The sequence below is a fragment of the Dama dama genome, chromosome 8, assembly GCF_033118175.1.
Source record: "Dama dama isolate Ldn47 chromosome 8, ASM3311817v1, whole genome shotgun sequence".
Taxonomy (NCBI): Eukaryota; Metazoa; Chordata; class Mammalia; order Artiodactyla; family Cervidae; genus Dama; species Dama dama.
This window is the reverse complement of record NC_083688.1, coordinates 1,230,013-1,250,919: the sequence shown is the minus strand read 5'-3', so window position 1 is coordinate 1,250,919 and position 20,907 is coordinate 1,230,013. Positions and strand designations below refer to the sequence as shown.

The window sequence follows — 20,907 nt, the reverse complement described above, 5'->3', positions numbered from 1 at the left end:
TCACAGAGACTTAATGCGGCAGTGCTCAACTCACCCAAGCCATCTATCTGGAGATATACAACTTTAAAAAGCTCAGGCTCTCGGAGAACATTTTATTAATGACCTGTCTAGTTAAGAGGAGGAGGGAGTTTAGGTTCTAAACTGCATTAATACCAGTCGGGGAGGCGAGTGGAGGAGAGGGGTCCCGGGAAGGAAGTGCGATGAATTTTTAACACGCCCTCAAAAAAATCCACACTTAGAGGAGGAACAAATTCATTAGTAATTACGCAATTATTTCATTTGGTGGTGTGGGGGAAGGAAAAAAAAATACCTAAAAGCCTTTTAAAAATATCTCTAATAAAGAATTTAAGAATCCTGCTCTGTTCTTCCGCCAGGACACAGTGTGGCATGGATTTGAAGGCCCCCTCCACCCAGGGCTGGCTCCTCCTGGGCTTGGGGCCTCCTGGCCGGCAGGGCCTGGGGCTGTAACTCCTGGGGACCCTGGGGCGCTGTCCTCACCTCTCAGGTGAAGACCCGCGCCTGCCCTCAGAGGCGGGGCTGGAGCGCCTGGTCACGAAGCTGGAAGCTGGCAGAGCCAGGATTCTGGCGGGGCCTGTCTGACTCTGGGCTCCCACTGGCCCCGTGAGCTCAGCTCCCATCTCAGGCCCTCATCGTACAGACGAGGAAGCAGAAGCTGGAGAAGTGGGAGGCGCCAGGTTAGCCCGTGAGACGGCTGTGACCCAGGTCCTGGCTCTGGGCCCCGCAGCAGTGGCCTGAGGCTGGTCACTTGACCTCCGGGGATCCGTGTACTGTTCTGCAGGCATCCTCATGGCAACGATCGCCCTTTCTTCTTTAAGTGTCTTGAGAGCATGTTAGTCGCTCAGTCGTGTCCGCCTCTTTGCAACCCCATGGACTGTAGCCTGTCAGGCTTCTCTGTCCATGGGGTTTCCCAGGCAAGAGTACTGGAGTGGGTTGCCATTCCCTCCTCCAAGGGATCTTCCCGACCTCGGGATCGAAACCGGGTCTCCCACATTGCAGGCACATTTTTTACGGTCTGAGCCACCTGGGAAGTTCTTTTTTAAGGGTAACTAACTGCTAAGAACAAGCCAATCACTGGACTTGAAGACGCGTTTTAAATCCACGGGGCGGTGACAGCCTGCAACAGGAGCCGCGGGATTTCTGCAGCAGGTCAGCCCCCAGAGCCGCCCCCGGCCGCTGGACACACCTGACGCTTTCTCCACGTTGCTCCACCCCCGCACCCCCGACTTTACTGAGACGATGAAAAAGGCCCTTAAGATTATCCATTTTTTCCCATTGTTCCACTAACTTGAAATAATTTAGCTATCAGCACAGATGTGGAAATATTTCTGTGATGCTGAGAAATTTTTACCGTAATTAAAATAGATTTACCTCACATAATGGCTAAACACTTTGAGAGACAATGAAACTGAAGCTAAAAAATAGAAAAGGGAAAGAAGGGAGGGAGGGAGGGAGGGCCCATGACAAACGTCCCCCAAGCCCTTACCCCACACCCTGGGGGCAGGTTAGAAAGGCGTCTGTTTTCCTCACAGATGACCCAGACCTAAACAAGGCGTCTTCCTGACAGTATTTACCTGGAGCCAGGAAGCACTGCCCACGCCACAGAGGGACCAGAGGCTCCGCAAGGCAGAGAGACCTGCTGTGAGCCCACAGTGGCCGAGTCGGGACCCTGGTCACCTCTGAAGCCATCTCTTCCCCGTTACACGCAGCAAGGCTCTACACTGAGTCCAACCTGACGTGACTCCCGCTCCTGTCTCTGGCCATGTGACCAGGGGATAGCCACTTTACCCTGCCGAACAAACCTCAGTTTCTGCATCTGTAAAATGGGGACAGTGAGGCCCAATTACATAAAGCCCTTGGCGCCCAGCTCACTGCAGGGCCCTGGCGGAAGGCAGCCACTGTGACCTGTCGCTGTTGTTAGCCGCCATCCCCTGCTACGGCCACCAGCCTGGACTCAAGGACTGGCCGGTGAGACTGGCTGGGGAAGCAGGAGCCAGGGCGATCGCTGGGCCCCCTGTGTGGGTCAGGGACTAGGCCTCTGGGGTGGAACAGAGGCCTCTGTGGCCTCTGAGGTGCTGGCTGGCGTCACTGCCCTCTGCCCAGCTTCACCAAGCAGGAGTCCTGGCCCCTAGCTCAGCACAGGCCACTCCCAGCCTCTGCAGTGGCCGTCTGCCGAGTCCCTGTCACCATCAGCTCTGGGCCAGCCTGCCACACCTGCTGTTTCCCTGGCCCTGGGGTCCTTCCCCCTGCTGCCCCCAGCCCAGCCGGCATCCTCCCAGACCAGCTCCAGGTCAGTCTGTCTGGTGCACTTGGGGGCAAGTCACACTGAGGCCCGCTGGCCCTGAGGGCTGCTCTCAAGCCGGCTGGGGGCAGCGGTGGACCCTGAGCACGCATCTGTCGCTCCCAGCACAGCTCACAGGGATCAGCGCTAAGGGCGAGGCTTGCGGCCAATTCCCCGGAGGCCTCGGCAGCCTCTGGGCAGGGGGCAAGGTGCAGGGTGCGCCTAGATCGTAACCGTCTCCGTGGGTCCCACAAACAGCCCTGCAGGACGAAGCACCGACCCCAAGCAGAGGACATCGGGGCCTTCGCCCTCCCCTGACCCAGACCCTGATGGCACACTCAGAGGGACCCCTGCCTTTCTCTAGAGACCTCTAAGGAAAGAGGTCCGTATTTGGCCTTCTCTCTTTCCCTTTGCTCATTTTGAAGGGGAGTTGAGGCATAACTGGGCTTAAGGAGTGGCAGGTACAGGTGGGCCCAGGCACCTGCCCAACGTGGCGAGTTAGCAACCTGGCTCGCACAAATCCCTGGGCCTGGAGCCGCCTCCGCAGGGGCGCCGGCCTGCTGTCCCGCGGGGATGGCCAGAAGGGCTTCCGGAGGGCAGGCCTGGGTCGGAACCCTCAGTCAGCTGCTTCCCCGGGGAGGCCCGGTTCTCAAGGCCGACCAAAGGCTGCCTTGAGGGTTCGTGAGATAAGCTGGCCCGGCTTGGAAGCCACCTCCCCAGCGTCTGCTGCCCCGTCCACAGCCCCCGCCCGGGATAGCAGGGCCTCACCTGGCAGCAGGAAGGTGGTCCTGGTGGCAATGTTGATCTCCTGCAGGTGCTCCAGCGTCTCGGTGTGGAAGAGGCGGATGGAGGAGCCGGAGGAGAAGGCCATCCAGACGCCGCTGCCCGCCTTCACCATGTGGGTCACGCTCACGGCTTCGTCCTGGTGCGCCTCGAAGCTTTGCTGCAGCGCAGAAGGGGGGCTGTCTGTGACGGGCTGGCCGGCCGAGCCTCTGGGGGCCAAGCTCACCCCACCCCGAACCCAGGCCAGAGGGAGGGGACTCAGGAGCCCCGGGCCAAGCTCACCCCACCCCGAACCCAGGTCAGAGGGAGGGGACTCAGGAGCCCCGCACCGGTGTGCTGGCAAACGCTTAACAGCTGGCGGGGGGATCCTGGTGTGTTGTGACTGTTGATTCCTGGGGTGTCAATACTTCTAAGGTGGCCCAGCTCAAGCTACCCACGGGATAGCCCTGAAAGAGGGACAGGAAAGCACACACCAGGCTCTACCCTGACACGAGGGGAGGACAGGGCGGCGAGTCCTCGGAAAAGGGAGTGGCAGCTTGTACACGTTGTCTAAAGGTACGAAGCCACAGAAAGAAGAATTGGTGCTTCCTACTGTGCTGCTGGAGAAGACTCTCGAGAGCCCCGTGGACTGCAAGGAGATCCAACCAGTCCATCCTAAAGGAAATCAACCCTCAGTATTCATTACAAGGACTGAAGCTGAAACTCCAATACTTTGGCGACCTGATGCAAAGAGCTGACTCATTGGAAAAGACCCTGATGCTGGGAGGGATTGAGGGCGGGAGGAGAAGCGGCTGGCAGAGGATGAGACGGTTGGATGGCATCGCCGACTCGATGGGCATGAGTTTGAGCAAGCTCCGGGAGCGGGTGAAGAACAGGGAGGCCTGGTGTGCTGCCATCCATGGGGTCGCAGAGTCAGACACGACTGAGCGACTGGGCAGCAACAGAGACAACAGCGGAACAGAACTGCTGGAGGGAGGCGGGCGGCGTGGGCCTGAGCCTCGTCGTCACTGCGGGGAGACACGACGCGCGTCCAAACCTTGACAAACCCAGAAACAGCGGCACAGACAATCAAGAGTCACAAGGGAAGTGCCCGATGGTTTAAAAACAGGACAGGAGAGAGTGTTCCAGAAAGCAGGAGATGGGCTAGGACATTTCAGAAGGACAGGAGACGGGGAGATGGCGGGGGAGGGTCTTTCCAGATAAATCTTTCCATGCTGTTTGATTTTTTTTACAGGTGTATATAAAATTTTGATCTTAAAAAAATAACTCTTACAGAGCAAGGAGATAAACACCCAGCTTCCCATCTACTTTGGGAGGAAGTCCAAGTTCCTCAGCTCAGCGTTTCAGGCCCATCTCTGCCCCAACTCCCGCCTTCCCTCCAACCACAGCCTGGGCCCAAACGATGCTCAGACGCACGTCACCGCTCTCACGATGGCCCGCCTGCAATGGGCATCACCCACTGCCCTCCTGGGAACAGCTTTTCAGCACCTGAAGACTCCACGAGGCCCACCCCGGGCACCCTTGCACTGGCCTTCTGCCTGCCATCTTCCAGCCTGGCAACATCTATCCCACTCTGGCCACGCTCGGCTCTCTCCCACCCTGGTCCATGGACTCCAAGGACAGACACTGCGCCTCAGGCCCTTCGGCGTGCCCGGCAGAGAGCTCGGCACACGGCAAAATTTGATCAAAGAGCAAATGGATGGATGCTTGAAATCCAGCTACAATACTGAGTTGTTACCTAATCATCAACAACCCCCAGCATAGCAGACTAGACAGATGCCCGACCGCTGGGGACAGTCAGATAACTCTGGCGAATCCACCCAGTGGACCATCCATCTACTCAATATCACGTTATCATTTACAGAGACTGGGTGATAAACACAGAAAAACGTGACTGTCATAGCAGTTATTACAAAAAGAAACAAAAAAGGCCATCTCGAAAACCAGGGGAGGGGCGGGGGAGGTGAAGCCTGCACAGTGAGGATTATTCCAGGGCAGAACGTGGTGACTTTCCTCCTTTCTGTTTTTTCCATTTTTTTTTTCTATAAAAAACAGATCTTGGGTGGAAGCCCACGACTCCAGGAGATGTTGGCTAGAACATGAACGTGGGATCAGACCTGCTGTTAAATCTCATGTCCTCAGTAACTTCCCCGGCTGGGGCCTCCGTCTCCCCATTTGTAGGTGGAGACTGTCATTAGGGTTATAGGGACTTCTGGGTGAGGGAGGATTTAGCACAAACCCAGTTCTCAACACAGTCTCCTTCATCCAACAGATGTTCTTGAGACCCTAGGCATGGTCTAGATGCCGGGAATATAGTGGTGAACAAGGTAACCAAGGAGCCCACACAGTTAAGACAAACAAAGATTACTCCCAATAGGGATAACCACTGCACAGAAAAAATACTGGGAGCCCATTAAGATTGGGTGGCCAGGGAAAATCTCTCTAGGAAGTAGCATTTGTCAAACGTAAAGGAATGAGCCCTGGGATACGGGGCAGGGGAGGGAACACGCTGGGCAAAGGACGCAGCAAGTGCAAAAGCCCTGGGGCAGGAATGAACTCGCCGTCTTAGTGGGTCTGTTGGGAGCGCTGTGGCAAGACAGAGGAGGGAGAGGCAGTCAGGGCCGGTCACACCAGGCAGCCCTGAGGATCCTGGTAAAGAGTTAGATTTTATTTAAGTGAGGGAGGGGGCCAGGCCTGGTAAGTGACCACATCAGGTTTACCTCGGAAAGAGGCTCGGTTTGAGAGCTATGTGGCAGCAGGCAGGAATTCTGGGCCTCTCACGGGCTCAGCAAGTGAAAAATGGCAATAAAGGCACTCTATTTCTTTTGCCGCCATCACCCTAACCCTGGCTCAGCCCCAAGTCCGTCCCGGCTCGGATCACCAGAGCTTTCCCACTGCGATAAAGAAGCTGGGGCAGGGGGTCTCCGCCAGGGAGCCTCAGGGGAGCCGAGCTGGTGAGCTCCGTGCATGCCCCGATCAGGACGCAGGGCCGGCGGGCAGGACTGTGAGACGACCAATGAGACGGCATCTTCTGAGCCAGGCCCCAGCGGCAGGGCTCTGCAGCCCAGGTGGGGTGGCCCGGCAGGCCGGCAGGCCGGGGTCACAGCAAAGTCCAGGGTCCCAGAGGACCCCCAGCAGAAGAGGAGGGCCAGGCGGTTTCAGCAGACAGGACCCCTCAGGGGTCCCTGAGGGCAGAAGCTGCAGCTCCTCCGAGGTGGAAACGTGTCACGTCCATCAGAGCTGGGGTCCCGGGGGGTGAGGAGGGGGTCTACTATCAGGCCAGGCACGCTCCGAGGCCAGAGAGTGCCTCTCTCCTTTTCAGACTGGGGGCTCAGACTAGGGCCTTCTGTGGGGGTGCTTTTCAATTCCTCCTCCCTCAGCACCCCTCCCCCACCCCGGAGAAGGCCCCAGGGCTGGAGGCTCAGCCAGAAGCCCCTGGGATGGAGGGGGAGGCCCAGCCCCCTACAGCCTCCAAAAAGCCGGCTCCGTCCATGTGGTGCAGGGCAAGGAGGGCACGTCCGTGTCTCTGGCCTCTCACTCAGCCCCAGCAGCGCTGGCCAGAAGCTCCTTTCTCTAGAGGAGCTCTTCTTCAAAGAAAGAACCCCTTTTGGGGTTGGGGAGGTGTCTTCCTGCAGCAGCCCACACTCAGCTCTCCTGAAGGCCCAGACCCGGGCGGAGCACAGGGTTCCAACAGGAGGCCCCCTCTGCCAGCCGAGGCACCAGCAGCCCCGTCGCAGATGAGACCCTGCGGCCAGACCCACAGCGCCACCTAGAGCAGCAGACGGATGAACGGACGGGGCAGCTGGACGGAAGGGGCCCCCGGCAGGCTTCGTCTGCAGACTTTTCCAAAAGCCGGCACGCACACACTCACACACGCATGTACAAACACACGGACACCAACAGGAAGCTGGGTGCCTGCTCACACGCGTGTTGCGAGGTTCCTGCCCGGCTGCTGAGGCGGGTCAGGAGCACTTCCCGACTCCAAAAACGCCAGGCTGCACTGCAAGCGCAGAGGCCTGGGCCCACGGAAAGCTGCCCCTGACTTTGCAGCCAGTCAGCCCTGCGTGCTGCTGTCGGAATCTAATTAAAAGAGAAGTCAGCAGCAGAAATCCAGGCTCATTTCTTCAGAGGTGTAACAAGTCTGTCTCCAGGCCCAAAGGGCTCTGCCCGAGGCCTGTGCAAACCTGCCAAGCCCAGTGGCGAGGCAGGGCGGGGGAGGGGCAGGGATGGGCATGAGCGGCGGCAGCCCCAGCTCCCCCCTCACTCCTCAGGCATCCCTGCCCCGTGTGCCCAGGACCCCTCCCCTCCCCAGGAGCCTGCTGGGGGAGGCCGGGTCTGGGTGCGCCGGCTGGGCCTCCCGGGCACACGGGGCAGGGATGGGTGGCACCCTGGGCCCCCAGGGGGCTGAGGGTGCTGACCACAGCACCCCTGGGTGGGAGCAGGGGCTCAGTGCTGAGAGGCACGCATCTCATTTTGTTTCCCAAACATGGGGTGTTTGGAGACAGGAGCTCAGAAATCCTTGCCCAGGAGGCAGCCAGGCCATCCACCAAGGCTGGATGAGACGCTACCCACCTGGCACCCCGATTCCAGGCCATGGCTCCCCCTTCTCACCTCTGGACCTCTCCTCTAATTCCTGGCCAGTCTAGGGGGGCCCAGAAGGGGGGTGTTACCTTACCGTTGAAGAGGCCTCTACCCCCTGGTCTCTGAAGAAGGTCCCCCGCCCACCTGCACAACCAGCCCAGGCATGCCCCTCCTCCAGGCCCCAGGAGGCCCAGCGCTTCCTGCCCGCGGGGCCCCTACATGCCAGGCTATTTACTGGCTGCCTCCCCGGCACCGGGAGCTGCTCTGTTAGGATGAGAGTCTGGACCAGAAGCCCGCACACAGTGGCCCCCGGGCTACACCAGCCTGACGCGTTTTGGTGAATCTAGTTTTATTGGAACACAGTCACACCCACATAGAAAAGAATCCATTCAAGTCGGTTGAGAACTCTGCCCCCTGAATACACAACCTCAGTCCTTGTTTAAGGACAAGAAGATCCACAGAGAAACCCTGAACTCTGCTAAGTAGGCTGGGTGGTGGTGGTGATGGGACAGGCACGCTGATTCTGAAATCACGTGGTGTGGCTGAGGCATGCTTTATCACTAGGAGCCAGGGTCAGCAGCAGAGCTGCCCAGCTGGCGGCAGTAGCAAAGAATCTGCCTGCCACGCGGGAGATGCAGGAGACGCGGGCTCGATCCCTGGGTTGGGAAGATCCCCTGAAGGAGGAAAGGCAGCCCACTGCAGTGTTCCTGCCTGGAGAATCCCATGGACAGAGGAGCCCGGCGGGCTGCAGTCCACAGGGTCACAAAGAGTCAGACTCGACTAAGCAACACAGAGGGAGAAGGTAAACAGCAAGAGTCAAGTGTAGCCTGAGAGGCGACAGGAGCGCTCTGTGACCTTGGGTTTGAATTAGAGGTATCAGTATGAACGTGAGGTTTTTTCCCCTGGCCCTGTGCACTGAAAGCGTCTGGAAGCAGTGACACCCCACCAGCAGTGCGCACACCCCTTCTTGGTTTCTAAATACCATCCCACATGAAAGGGAAGCAGGCAGGGCGCCTGCAGAAACGGTGACTGGGGCAGGGGAAGTGCCAGGTGAGCGCAGAAAGTCTTCAGAGGCAGAAAGCAAGAGGGCAACCAGAGAGTGATGGGAAGCGTCCGAAAGAGCCAGGAGCCAGCACAAAGGGCTCCTTATGGCTGAATCGGAGACCATCTGAGCATCAGAAATAGTAACAGTGGTCCTGGATGATAGCTCACCGGGCCTTAAAAATAATCTATGCATTTGAAGTGGTAGTCAAGGAGGGCAGTTACGTGGGAGTGAAGGACAATCCTCTTTAAATAAAAGTTTGCAGTGAAAATTCGCGAGCAACAGGGTATTCTCCCATTTTTGCAAGAATTACCCACAGTAGTTACAAAGGGAATCTGGTACCTTGAGGACAGAGACGTTTGGCAGACCCCACCTCAACCAAGCGACCAAGGATGGGACCAGCCTACAGCCTCCCCGCCTCCCAGCAATGTCACGGAAAGCCCTACTTCCCTGCAGAGAACCTGGCCAAACGCTCCGACCTCATCAGGACGGAACAGTGGGGGAACTCCAGCTGGTGGGACCTTGAACAAGACATGGGCGTGGATTTCTCCAAAAAGTCACTCTCGCGGAGACCACACACACAGGAAAAGGAGGGGAGCTGTCCTAGATTAAAAGGGGACGAGGGCTCCCCTGGGGGCTCGGGAACGAAGAATCTGCCTGCTGACGCAGGAGACACGGGTTCGGTCCTTGATTCGGGAAGGTCCCACATGCCTCAGAGGAACGAAGCCTGTGAGCCTCAACTACCGAGCCCACGCGCCCTAGAGCCCGTGGTCAGTAACCAGAGACGCCGCCGCAATGAGATGCCCGTGCTGCCGCAAAGAGGAGCCCCTGCTCCCACAGCTAGAGAAAAGCCCAGCAATAAGAGTCCACCTCCGCCCGCCTGTGTCAGGGCGGAAAGGAGGCTCTGAGGAGACCGGCAAACAGAAGCCAAATAAACAAAGGGAACCGCCTCAGAAGGGACCGGTGCAACAGATTAAAATCCCTCTAGGAAACACCGACTACACTGGAAGGGCCTGTAGATATCGAGACGCGTAAGCTGGAACGAGGAGCTATCTGAAACTGAGCCGAACCCACACTGACCGCAACAGCTCCAGAGAAACTCCTAGATATAATTTTACTTTTTTCTCTTTTTTTTTTTCTCTTTTTTTATTTTTTCTTTTTTATTTTTTCTCTTTTATTTTCCTTTAAAATCCCCTATTACTCCCCCATTGCTCCTTAACTTTCATTTCCATAGATTTTTACGATATTTTTAATTAAGGAAAAAAAAAATTTTTTTTCTTTCTTTTTTTTTCTTTTTTCTTCTTTTTTTTCTTTCCTTTTTCTCTTCTATTTTCTATTTTTCTTTTTCTCTTATTTCTTTTAAAGTCCTCTAGTACTCCTCCACTACTCCTTAATTTTCATTTTCAATACACTATAACCTTACAAAAAAAGAAGAGAAGCCCTATTTTTAAACCGAAGATTATTCTCTCCCAATCTTGACTCTCTGTTTTCTACCTCAGAACACCTCTATTTCCTCCTTTCCCCTTCTCTCCCCAATCCAATTCTGTGAATCTTTGTAGGTGACTGGGCTACGGAGAACACTCTGGGAACAGACAGCTGTGTAGATCTGTCTCTCTCCTCTTGAGTCCCCCTTTTTCTCCTCCTGCTCATCTCTATCTCCCTCCTCCCTCTCCTCTTCTTCATGTAACTCTGTGAACCTCTCTGGGTGTCCCTAACGGGGGAGAATCTTTTAGCCATTAACCTAGAAGTTTTCTTATCAGGGCTGTATAGTTGGAGAAGTCCTGAGAATACAGGAAGAATAAAACTGAAATCCAGAGGCAGGAGACTTAAGCCCAAAACCTGAGAACACCAGAAAACTCCTGACTACATGGAACTTTAAGTAATAAGTGACCGTCCAAAAGCCTCCATACCTACACTGAAACCAACCACCACCCAAGAGCCAATAAGTTTCAGAGCAAGACATACCACGCAAATTCTCCAGCAACGCAGGAACATGGCCCTGAGCGTCAACATACAGGCTGCCCAAGGTCACACCTAACACATAGACCCATCAAAAAAAAAAAAAAGGAAAGCCCACACACAGCAACGAACCCAGTGCAGCCAGAAGTAAACAAACACATAAAGTTATTTAAAAATAAAACGAGACGAAAGGAGTATGACCATCAGATGCAGCCTGTGCTCCCAGCCGGGTGCTGGGGGTGGCAAGGGGGGTGGCTACGAAAGGCACTCTGGGGACAAACGGAAAATGGGTCCCTGGGCAGTAGATTCATGTGAACTTCCCGGGCATGACAATGCTTCTGAAGTTAGGTAAGAAGGCCCTGCTGAAGTATTTAGTGTGGAGGGTAAAGACATCTGCAACTGGCTTCTAAATGATTTAGTCCCAAACGGCATGTGTGTTTATGTATGATACGGGGTACATGCGTCGGAGCCTACCGTACAGAGTGAAGTAAGTCAGAAAGAGAAAGACAAATGTCATATATGCAGGCGTGTGGGGCCTAGAAACGTATCGATGGAACTATTTCCAGGGCAGCAGAGGAGACGCAGACACAGAGAATGGACCTGTGGATGCAGCGGTGGAAGGGGAGGGTGAGACTGATTGAGACGTGGGAACACACACTCCCATACGCAAACGAGACGGCCAGTGGGAGTCTGCTGTGGGAGGCGGGGGTGGGGGGCGGGGGGCTGAGGCCGGAGGGCTGGGATGGCGTGGGAGGAGGGGGAGGTTCCAGGGGGAGGGGCGCGTGAACTGCTGAGGCTGATTCACGTTGCTGTGTGGCAGGAATCAGCACGATATTGTAAGGCAATTATCCTTCGATAAAAATTGAAAAATAAAAGCTGTGTGGGGGTTGGGGGAGTTACTCAAAAACAAGAAGGCTGGCAGCTGGACGGGAGGGCCCGGGCGGGGCTGCCTCGCGGCTCCAGCTGTCTCCGGCGGGGTAGCTGGGTCTCCTCTCTCGAGTGTCATGGAGCTGGGAGAACCTGCCTCATGTGCTGGGTGGTTCACGGGACGGACCTGGTGGGCCGTGAGCGCCCCACGCCCGGGGCTGCAGGCAGGAGCAGGCAGGCAGCGGGGAGGAAGCCGGGGTCCTACGGCCGCCCACGGGGCCGGGCCCCTCGCCCTCTCCCGGTGGCCGCAGACCGCTGCTCGGAGGGTCTCAGGTGAGCCATCCCGCCCCCGACAGGGCTGACACAGCCCAGCCGCCTCCTGCACAATTTATGTGCCTCCAAGTGACGCGTCTGTGCCTGTTTCCGTAAATTCCCCGGGTGAGCGGCTCAGCACTCCAACTGGTTAGGGCTGAGACGACGCCGCAGAGCTGGGAAGGGGGCTGGGGCCTCTGGGGGCCGGGAGCTGCGGAGGAAACAGCAGGAGGCCGGCAACGCCACTGCCCGCGGAGCGCCTACTGCATACCAGGCCTTGTCCACGCCACGCGGGGTATTTCATCTTCCCAAAGGTCTTCATCAAAGAAGAGGCAAAGAACCCAGGAGGGGACAGGGTGAGCCCAGGCGACCCGTGGGGCAGGGGCAGGGTGGGGGCATGGGGCTGCCCCCCGAGACCCTCCTGCCGGCTGCCCCGCAGGGCGTGGGCCTGAAGGGGCCCGGTCCCCCCTCGCCTGGCAGGTCGGGTCATGGGCCCAGAGACCACCCACCAGCACCTCCCCAACTCGCCTCTGCTCAGGGGGCTCGGTGCCCCTGCAGCCTGGGAGGAGGGCATCACCCTCCACCCTCTCCCAACAGGCAGGTCTGAGGCTCTGAGAAAGCTGTGGGGTCAACGCCGCCAGCCAGGGGACGGCCGGGGATTGGGACCAGAGGTCGCGTTCCGAGCCGCTGCACCGAGCAGGCAGAGGCAGTCTCTCAAAAGCAACTAGCACACGACAGCCTCCCTCATCTGTCTTGTTCTTACGACATTTCACTGCTGAAAAAACAAACTGAGGCTGAGTGCCGTTCACAGAGCTGCAGTATTTGGAAAACTCGGGGGGAAAGCCAGGATTCCAACTTAGGGCTACACTCCCCCCGGTATGCCCAGACAGGCCCCAGCTGGAGCACTGGGAGTCCAGCTTCTCGTTTGGGCAAAATGGGACAGTGGGTCACCCACTTACAGGACCCCACAGCATACACCTGACCTCCATGGACAGACACCTGTGGGGGGCTCCGTCCAAAGCTGAACACTCTGCTTCTGCAACCTTACCTGGTCAAGACCAAGGGATGCTGTGCCGGGAGGGAGGCTTAAGGCGTGCTCCACCTCTGCCTTTCACCAGCAAGTCCGTTAAAGCCTCTGGGTCTCAGTTCCCTCATCTGTAAAGTGGGGATGAGGCCACTCCTGTCTCACAAGAGACTTCAACACGTTCCGGGGTCTCCTGGCTCAGGGCCACCCCAGGAACCTACAAGGGGTAGAGTGATGGACGACATCCCTGCCCCCAGACCGACAGCCAGCCCCAAACCTGTCTTCAACAAGCCATTTTTTAATTAACTGGGCAAAAACTTGGTGTGTTCGGTACATTTTTCTAGAAAGATGATCAATAATTTTTGCCAACATCTCCGAAGAGTCTGTAAACAACCCTCCCCTCCAGAGTTAAAAGTTCCTGCAACGACAGTGCCTTCATCACTAAGTGCATTCGGAGCTGGCTGCAGACGGCCTTTGCCGCCGCGGCCACACCCCAAGCGAGGCCGCAGGAAGAGCCACCAGCAGGGAGGTGGCCTGCTGCCGCCACACAGCGTTCTGTCTTCATAAACAGAACTGAACGTCAACGTCTGCGATAAATCACAGTGAAAACAAGAAAACAAATGACGACAATGATGCACAAAAACAAACCAAAAACCAGTAACGCAAACTGAATCCCCCATGCAGTTGGCTGGAGGCCGTCTCAGAGCGTGAGCTACAGACGCTCCTCGCTCCTCGTTAGTCCTACTTAATTTCCTTTTGTTCTCTTCAATTATAGAAGCCGGCGGCGGCGCAGGGGCGGAGGAGGGAGCCAGGGACCAGGTGAAGACCGAGCAGAAGACGCCGCACGTGCAGCTGACACCTGCTGAGCCTGGGTGCCCTCGCCGCCTGCGGGGAGGTGGGACCACAGAGCCTCCGGTCAGACGGGGAGGCCGAGGGGAGGTGGGACCGCAGAGCCTCCGGTCAGACGGGGAGGCCGAGGGGAGGTGGGACCGCAGAGCCTCCGGTCAGACGGGGAGGCCAAACCAGGACTCAGGGGGCGCGGCCGTCCTGGAGGTGGCGAGCTGAGCGCATGGCCTGACCCTCCTCTGCTGGGACGTCGCCGCGGCCGGAGCATGTCTGTCACTTGTCTCCTGCCTGTGGGACACAGCGAGGCCAGGGGCGCAGGACCAGGCTTCGGGGTCTGGGGCCCAGCTGCTCCACCTGCTGCCCCAGTTTCCTCACACCGAGAAGGGGGACAGTGGGTGACCACGGGGTCACAAAGAGCAGACGCGGCTGAGCGACTGAGCGGAACTCCATCAGACGACCACAGCAAAGGTTCCATGGGCTCCTCCTCACTAAGAGCCTGGACCAGCCTCTGGGTGAGTCTCCATCAGCCTCAACCCCCGCGGAGCGGGAGGGGCTGCCTGTTGCCCCGGGACCCCCTCACCACAGCCGCACCGGGGTTGGGGGGTGGCCAGCCCGTGAGGGCGGGGCGGCTACCGGAGCCCGGAGCGGGCGTGAAGTCTGGAGCCGAGGGCCTGGAGCCACCAGGGCAGAGGGGGCCGGGGTGGTCAGGCCAGAGCAGGGTGAGGCGTGAGGAAGCTGTATTCCAGAAAGGTCCACCATGGAGGCCTGGCTTTGATCCCAGCTCCGAGGGACGGATGGCGTTGCACCCGCCCGCCCTGCCCAAGCCAGACCACACGGCGCTAGTCCAGGCCCCCTTCACAGGCCCACACTCAGCACCCACGGCACCCGCTCAACCCACGGGCCCCGGCTCAGGACAGCCTGGACCCCAGGGCCCCCGGGCTCGGCACAGAAGGTGAGCGGGCTTGGCCAGGCAGTGTCCACCGTCCTGTGCGGGGTGAGGCCCGGGAGGGTCCCGCCTCAGACCAGGCGCAGATCCACACCCTGGACACGGGGGCCACCTGAGAGATCAGGATGGACCGTGACCGAGGCAAAGCCGGACGCGTCCCGACGGGCTAGAAGGGGTGGGCAAGAGGACCAGGGCTTCCCGGGCGGCTTGGTGGGCAGAGAGTCCGCCCGCAATGCAGGAAAGTGCAGGAGATGTGGGTTCCGTCCTAGGGTCAGGAAGAGCCCCTGGAGGAGGGCACAGCCCACCACCCTCTGTGACCCTGAGGAGGTTCTGCAGTCACCACAAAACGAAGGCTGAAACCCTCCCTGCCCGTGCTGACTCCTCACCAGGCAGGACTGGGGAGTCTTATGAGCATCTCGATGCTGAGTCCTGAGGCAGGGTCTATAATTCTCCCCATTTTAGAGGTGGGGAAACTGACGCAGTCGGTAGTGGAGCCAGGCTCCCGAACCCACACCAGCCAGCCCGGCTCCCGAACCCACACCGACCCACCATCTAAGCCCAGTGAGACCACGGCAGGGGCAGCAGGCAACGCCTCTCACGGTCCCCACTGGGCAGAGCTTCCCCCAGCCCCGCGGCCAGGCTCACTAAGGCCATCACATGGCCAACCATGTTCACCCTCAACTCCGGGCACCAGCCCAACCCTCTGCCGGCGTGATCCCTCCTGCCCGAGCGTCCAGTCTCCACTGTACTAAGGCCCAGCCCGAGGCCTGGCATCCCGCAGGTCCACCCACGACTCGCTGAGTCTTTGCCAAATCCCAGGGCACTGGACAACTGCTCCTATGGTGTCTCCTGCCCTGATTCTGCAGCAGGGCTCAGCAGGGAGGATAACCTCGGGGGACCAGGGGTGGACACGGAAGAGCTACGTGGAGGGGGGACAGCCTCTGACAGCCAGAGATGCTGGGGGACAGGGCTCAGAGGGCAGAGAACCGCCGTCCACCCCACTGCCATCCCCTGCCCTCCCACCTCAGGCCCCAGTCTGTTCTCCCGCCATCACCCCTGCCCCATCCCACCTTCCCTCCACCGTCTCCCTTTTCTCCCTCCACGGATTCCTAGAACCTGTTCCCTCGGCCAACAACTTCAAACTATTTTTTTTAAACCATGAAATCCTTCCCTCAACCTGCATCTTTCAGGACAAGGGTAGACTGACTGTTAGAAGAAAGCCCTGAGATCTTGGTGAGAAGAAGGGGAGCTAGACCCCAGCCCCTAGGCCCCCCGAGCCCCGCCGGCATCCTCCAGGTGGGTCCCCACAGCCCCAGACCCGAGGGCAGAGGCCACAACCACGGCCAGGAGCCCCTTCTGACCCCTCGGTGCCCTCCTAGGAAGGAAGCCCCCACAGGGTCACATTCCATCCTCCAAAAGCGGCCTGGAAGGAAGTCCCTCTGAGCATCTAACCTCAGTCCTTCGTGCTGCTAGAAAACACTTGCACTCCTTTGGACGTTCTTAGTGTTGGAGCCTCCGGTGAAGTCCCCACAACCTTTAGAAAATCGATTTCTTAAGTTTCACCTGCCAACTTTTAATTAAAGCAAAAAGAACAGGATGACAACAATAAACGATGACAGACACATTAAAAAAAAAAAATTAAAACTGCGGAACTGAGACAACTCCGCAGAGCAAGAGGCCCCCCGACCCAAAAGCCTGAGGGGCCTGAACACCGGGGTCCGGGCCTCGGAGGCCCCCGGACGCCTGCGGGCTGAGTGGCTCTTTCCGCCCCTCAAGCAGATTTGCATGCCATTACCCAAAAAGCCCTGCGCCTGAATTTCGCTTTTGCAAATTCCCACCCGTTTCATGTCATAAATAAGATAGGAGACAGAAAACTAATACAGCCCAGTGATGCATTATTCATGCCGCATCACACTGTTATGATAGATTTACAACAGCTAATACATGCAAACTAAGTTTGGGCAGTAAACGTGAAAATCACGGGTGGGGAAGGCGGGTGGGTGTGGGGATGGGCAGGGAAGTCTGGAGGGTGCTGGTCCAAGAAGCCGGAGAAGTTTCTTTGCTGGCGCGCCTTGGTATCTGCAGCCAGCACCCGGGTGCCGGGGAGGCAGACGGACAGGCAGCGCTGGAGCCCCGGGAGGCCGGAGAGCCGGCAGCACGCACGTGGGGAAGCGCCTTCCGCTGGCCGACTGTCCCGCCCACCCGCACCCTCAGATCCGCCCCAGACGGAGCCCACCCCGCTGAGAGAGACGCCCTCGGCCTGGGCTCCCTGGCATCTAGTGGCTCAGGCTCTGTGCTTCCGACACAGGGGCGCAGGTTCAACCCCAGCTGGGGAAGATCCCACAGGCCACACGGCATGGCCAAAAAAGTTAAAAAAAAAAAAAGGATAAGAAATGTCTGCTGTCTTCACACCCTTCACCGAGCACGCATCAGCCTGCTCCCGGCCCCAGGAACGTGGCGGGGGAGCTGTGGGAGCCCACCAGATGTGGGCTGGCCCCACGGGGCTCCATCCGGTTAAGCTCCCACTAACCGTGCCCCTAAAGTCAGGCGCTGCGGAGCAGAGGGGCCCGCCGCAGTGCTGCGGCTGCAGGTCACGAGGTGTGACCCAGTGCCCGTGAGAGGGCGGGAGGGGGAGGTCCAGACAGGCTTCTGGGGGGCGGTGGGGGATCAGAGCCTAATGGGAGAGCCCCACGGGGCGGGAGCCACGCCTGGGCCCAACCTGACACAAGGCGCCCTGCGTTCCGGCACGTTCCGGGCAGGGCCGGGGGAGCCTGTTCTGCTGCAGTGGCCCCCAGGAGGGAGCCACCAAGGCAGGCACGGGGCAGGTCGAGGGGGAAGCAGCCGCCCCTGCCGAGCCCCTCTGCCCTGCGCTGGCGGCCACTGTCGAGCGGGACCCAGCCCTGCCCGCCTCCAGACCCGCTGCCCAGGGCTCCTCCCCAGCGCGTCCAGTGTGGCCTCCCCAACCCGATCTGCTTCCTCTGAGGCCCAACTCTTTCCAGGGCGCTTTCCCAACTGGCCCCAGAACCCCAAGCCTCCTCCCACCCAGATTTTCAACACCTGGCCCCAAAGAACATGTAAGGCAGCGGGCAGCCGCCCTGCCGACCTGCCCTGGGTCAGGGGCGGTTTTGCAAACGCCCAGCAGCCCTGACTGAGAGGCGGGCGCGGCACGCAGCCCTGGGAGCTCTGGGGACAAGATAGGCCATGGGACTTCCCTGGGGCCCAGTGCCTAGGACTCTGCGCTGCCAATGCAGCGGGCATGGGTTCCATCCCTGGTCAGGGAACTAAGATCCTGCCGAGAAAAAAAAACAACAAAAAAAGACCAGGCCCCGCCCTGTTTTCATCTGTTCACGGCCAGGTGGGTGCAGAGAGACAACAGCCATCTGGGAGACGGCTGCAGACAGTGACCAATGCTCTGGGGACAGTGAGGCCGCTGACGTGTGCAGACCCTGGCCGGGGGCGAGGTGACTGATGATGCCGTCGGGCAGGGCCCACAGAGGAGGGGGCTGCCGAGCCGAGGTCGGGGACGGGAAGGAGCCGCCCGAGGGACAGCCCGCGGGCACGGAGTTCCTGCCCCAGGCAGGGGAAAAGCAAGAGCACAGGCAGAGGCCTGGCAGGGGAAGGAGCCTGGCATGTTCAGAGGGCGGCAGAGGGGCCAGCTGGGCCTGGAGCGGAGGCCAGAGACCCCCGCCCTCCAGTGGGCATCCCCCTCGGCACAAGGGGCCCCGCTGGTCCCGAGCCAGTAGCAGGAAACCCACCCGCGGCTCAGCCCCTTCTCCGGCGACCCCGCCCATCACCTTCCCCTGAGCTGGGGAGGGAGACCCCGCCCTGCCCCGCTGCCCCGACCACGCCGGCTGGGCGGAGGGCGCCCCACAAGCTTCAGGACTCCTGTCCCCATTCTTTTTTTTTTTTTTAATTAAGATGCAACAGTCATCCCACAGCCCGCTTCCCCTCCAGCGATCAGTTAAAATGAACTCCAGACGACTGGATTAGACTTTGAAGGTGGCAATCGAGATAATGAACACGGAGGATGCGGTGTTGACACAGGCCCTGGTGAGCTACATTATTATTTAACAGGCCTCACCGAGGCCTCCGCGGGGATCAAGGGGCTGAACAAGCAGTTGGGGGGCGAGCAGAGAGCCCAGAGACGGGCGGGCCCCACGCACGGTCACCAGCTCTGCAGGGTCAGGGCGGCCGCGGAGGCCAACGGGCCTAATGGGGGCGGCAGCCCAGGGCTGCTCCCGGGAGCCCCCCACCCACACAGCCGGGCCTGCCTGAGCCAGTGGCCCCCCGCTCCCCACCCCCAACCCCCCCCCCCCCACCGTCTCCATCAGGCCCGCTCACCTGCCCCGCCCAGACCTCCCCTGCTCCCACCCCTCCTCCCTGGTCTGGAAGCCCTCTCTCCTCCCCTGGGCCCCCACAGGGCCTGGGCCTGCCCACCACGGGCCTTCCCTCCCTGGGCCAGCGTCGACCATCCTGGGCCTGCTCCGAGCTCCTGAAGAGCTGAGACGAGGTCTCACTCCAGTCCACCCCTCCAGCCCTCTCTCTGCGCGAAGCCCTGCCAATCAGGACCCCTCCTACCCATCCTCTGTGACTGTTGGCTCAGGGCGCCTGCTACGGGAGCCAGACAGACGCTGGGAAACGAGCAGGTCCATCCTCGGCCCAGAAGATGTGTTGGTGGAAAAAGCAGTAAGAGGTTACAGAAAGACCGAAATAAACTTTTTGGCGAACGCGGCACTTAAACAGATGACACTGCCCAAAACTTACATACGATAGAGACTGTGGCGGACAGTGCGGCCCAGGGAGACCGCCCCTCTGCCCCCCGCGGCCGACCCGGGGCTTCAGAGCGGACTCAGAGGCGGACACCCGGGCTCCCATCCCACCTCCGCATCCTTCTGGCTGTGTGACTTTGGGCGATCACTGAACCTCTCTGGGCCTCTGTTCACTTACGAGTAAATTACGAACAATAAAAGTACCCAGCTCACAGGGTGGTTTGAGGATTAAGTGGGCTAAGACACGTAAAACGCTTAACCCCAGGACGGGTCCACGCTAAGCACTCAGTGTGTGTTGGTTATTATTTTACTTCCTGGTGGTGGAGAAATTGCAGAAAGCGCCTCAGTGTTGACAAAATCTCTAAATGAACCCCCCATGTCCTCATTCGGGCCAGAGATGGGCAACCACACCCAGGACCGCCAGGACCCTCCCAGGCCCCCTGGCGTGGAGGATCTCCAGCCCCCACGGGGCTTCTGGTCCTGGGGGAGGGTCTGGCACCACGCCCTTCTAGGCGGAGGCGTGCCCCGCAGGGAGGACGCGCCTGAGCCCTGGGGACCGGGGCAGCCTGGACAGCAGGCCAGCCCAGAGGCCAGTCCTCCGGCCAGGCGCACGGAGCCCCCGGCTGGGTCCAGCGGTCTCTAGCAGCAGCCAGACGGCCGTCCCGGAGCCCAGTGCGGAGGTGGGTCGGCCTCCTCTTCTCTGAGCAGCAGCGGAGCGAGGCTCTATAAAGTATGCATGGCGGTCTCCTCGTTACTGTGCGGAGGATGGTGTGTGCTGAAGGCAGACTGCCCGCCCTGCGCCCCCACAAACTTTTCCATTTCCAGGCTCCCTCTCGCCCTGCCGCGGGGCCTCCTCAACCGCCCCTTCCTCCATCCCGCCTCCCCCCACCCAGGGCCCGCCTGATGCCCCCGTGCATGCAGAGCAGGACAAGGGCCACACTGAGCCCTTCTTAAGAGCGGGGGGTCCAAGCTCATCTTAAATCATCACAGCCTCGCACTGGAGCCTGTGGCCCCTCTGCCCTGGGGACCGCAGGGGTCCCGGAGCTGAGCTGCAGGGCTGGGCAGGACGGTGCGGCCGCTGGCAAGGAGTGGGATCGGGGAAGGGCAGGCACGGTCACGCCTGGGCCCTGTCCTTCCCTTGGTCTGTCTGTCTCAAGCTCCTGGGACAGCTGTTGGCAGAAGTGGGCCTCCCAGCCAACGAAGTGAGGGGATGACAGACCCGCGATGCGGACACACTCCCCACCCCACCCACACCAGCGACTCCAAAGGAGCGGCTTGACTTCCCGAAGAAATCACACATCTGGCGGGAAGGATGCAAGTTAGGCAGTCACAACACTAACGAGGCCCATCCACCAAGGCCCTAAGCTGGGCCCCTGCTGCTGCTGCTGCTAAGTCGCTTCAGTCGTGTCCGACTCTGTGCAAACCCATAGATGGCAGCCGACCAGGCTCCCCCATCCCTGGGATTCTCCAGGCAAGAAC

The 20,907-nt window shown here is 59.3% G+C and overlaps 1 protein-coding gene across 7 annotated transcripts in view; it reads right to left on the bottom strand.

Moving 5' to 3' along the window:
- Positions 1-20,907, bottom strand: part of ARHGEF10L (Rho guanine nucleotide exchange factor 10 like) — a 148,969-nt gene that overhangs the window by 7,321 nt on the left and 120,741 nt on the right. For all 7 annotated transcript variants that reach the window (XM_061148023.1, XM_061148025.1, XM_061148026.1 and 4 more), the window contains one exon: positions 3,068-3,242. In XM_061148023.1, coding sequence (XP_061004006.1) covers positions 3,068-3,242 — 175 coding nt within the window. The remainder of the gene's footprint in view (positions 1-3,067; positions 3,243-20,907) is intronic.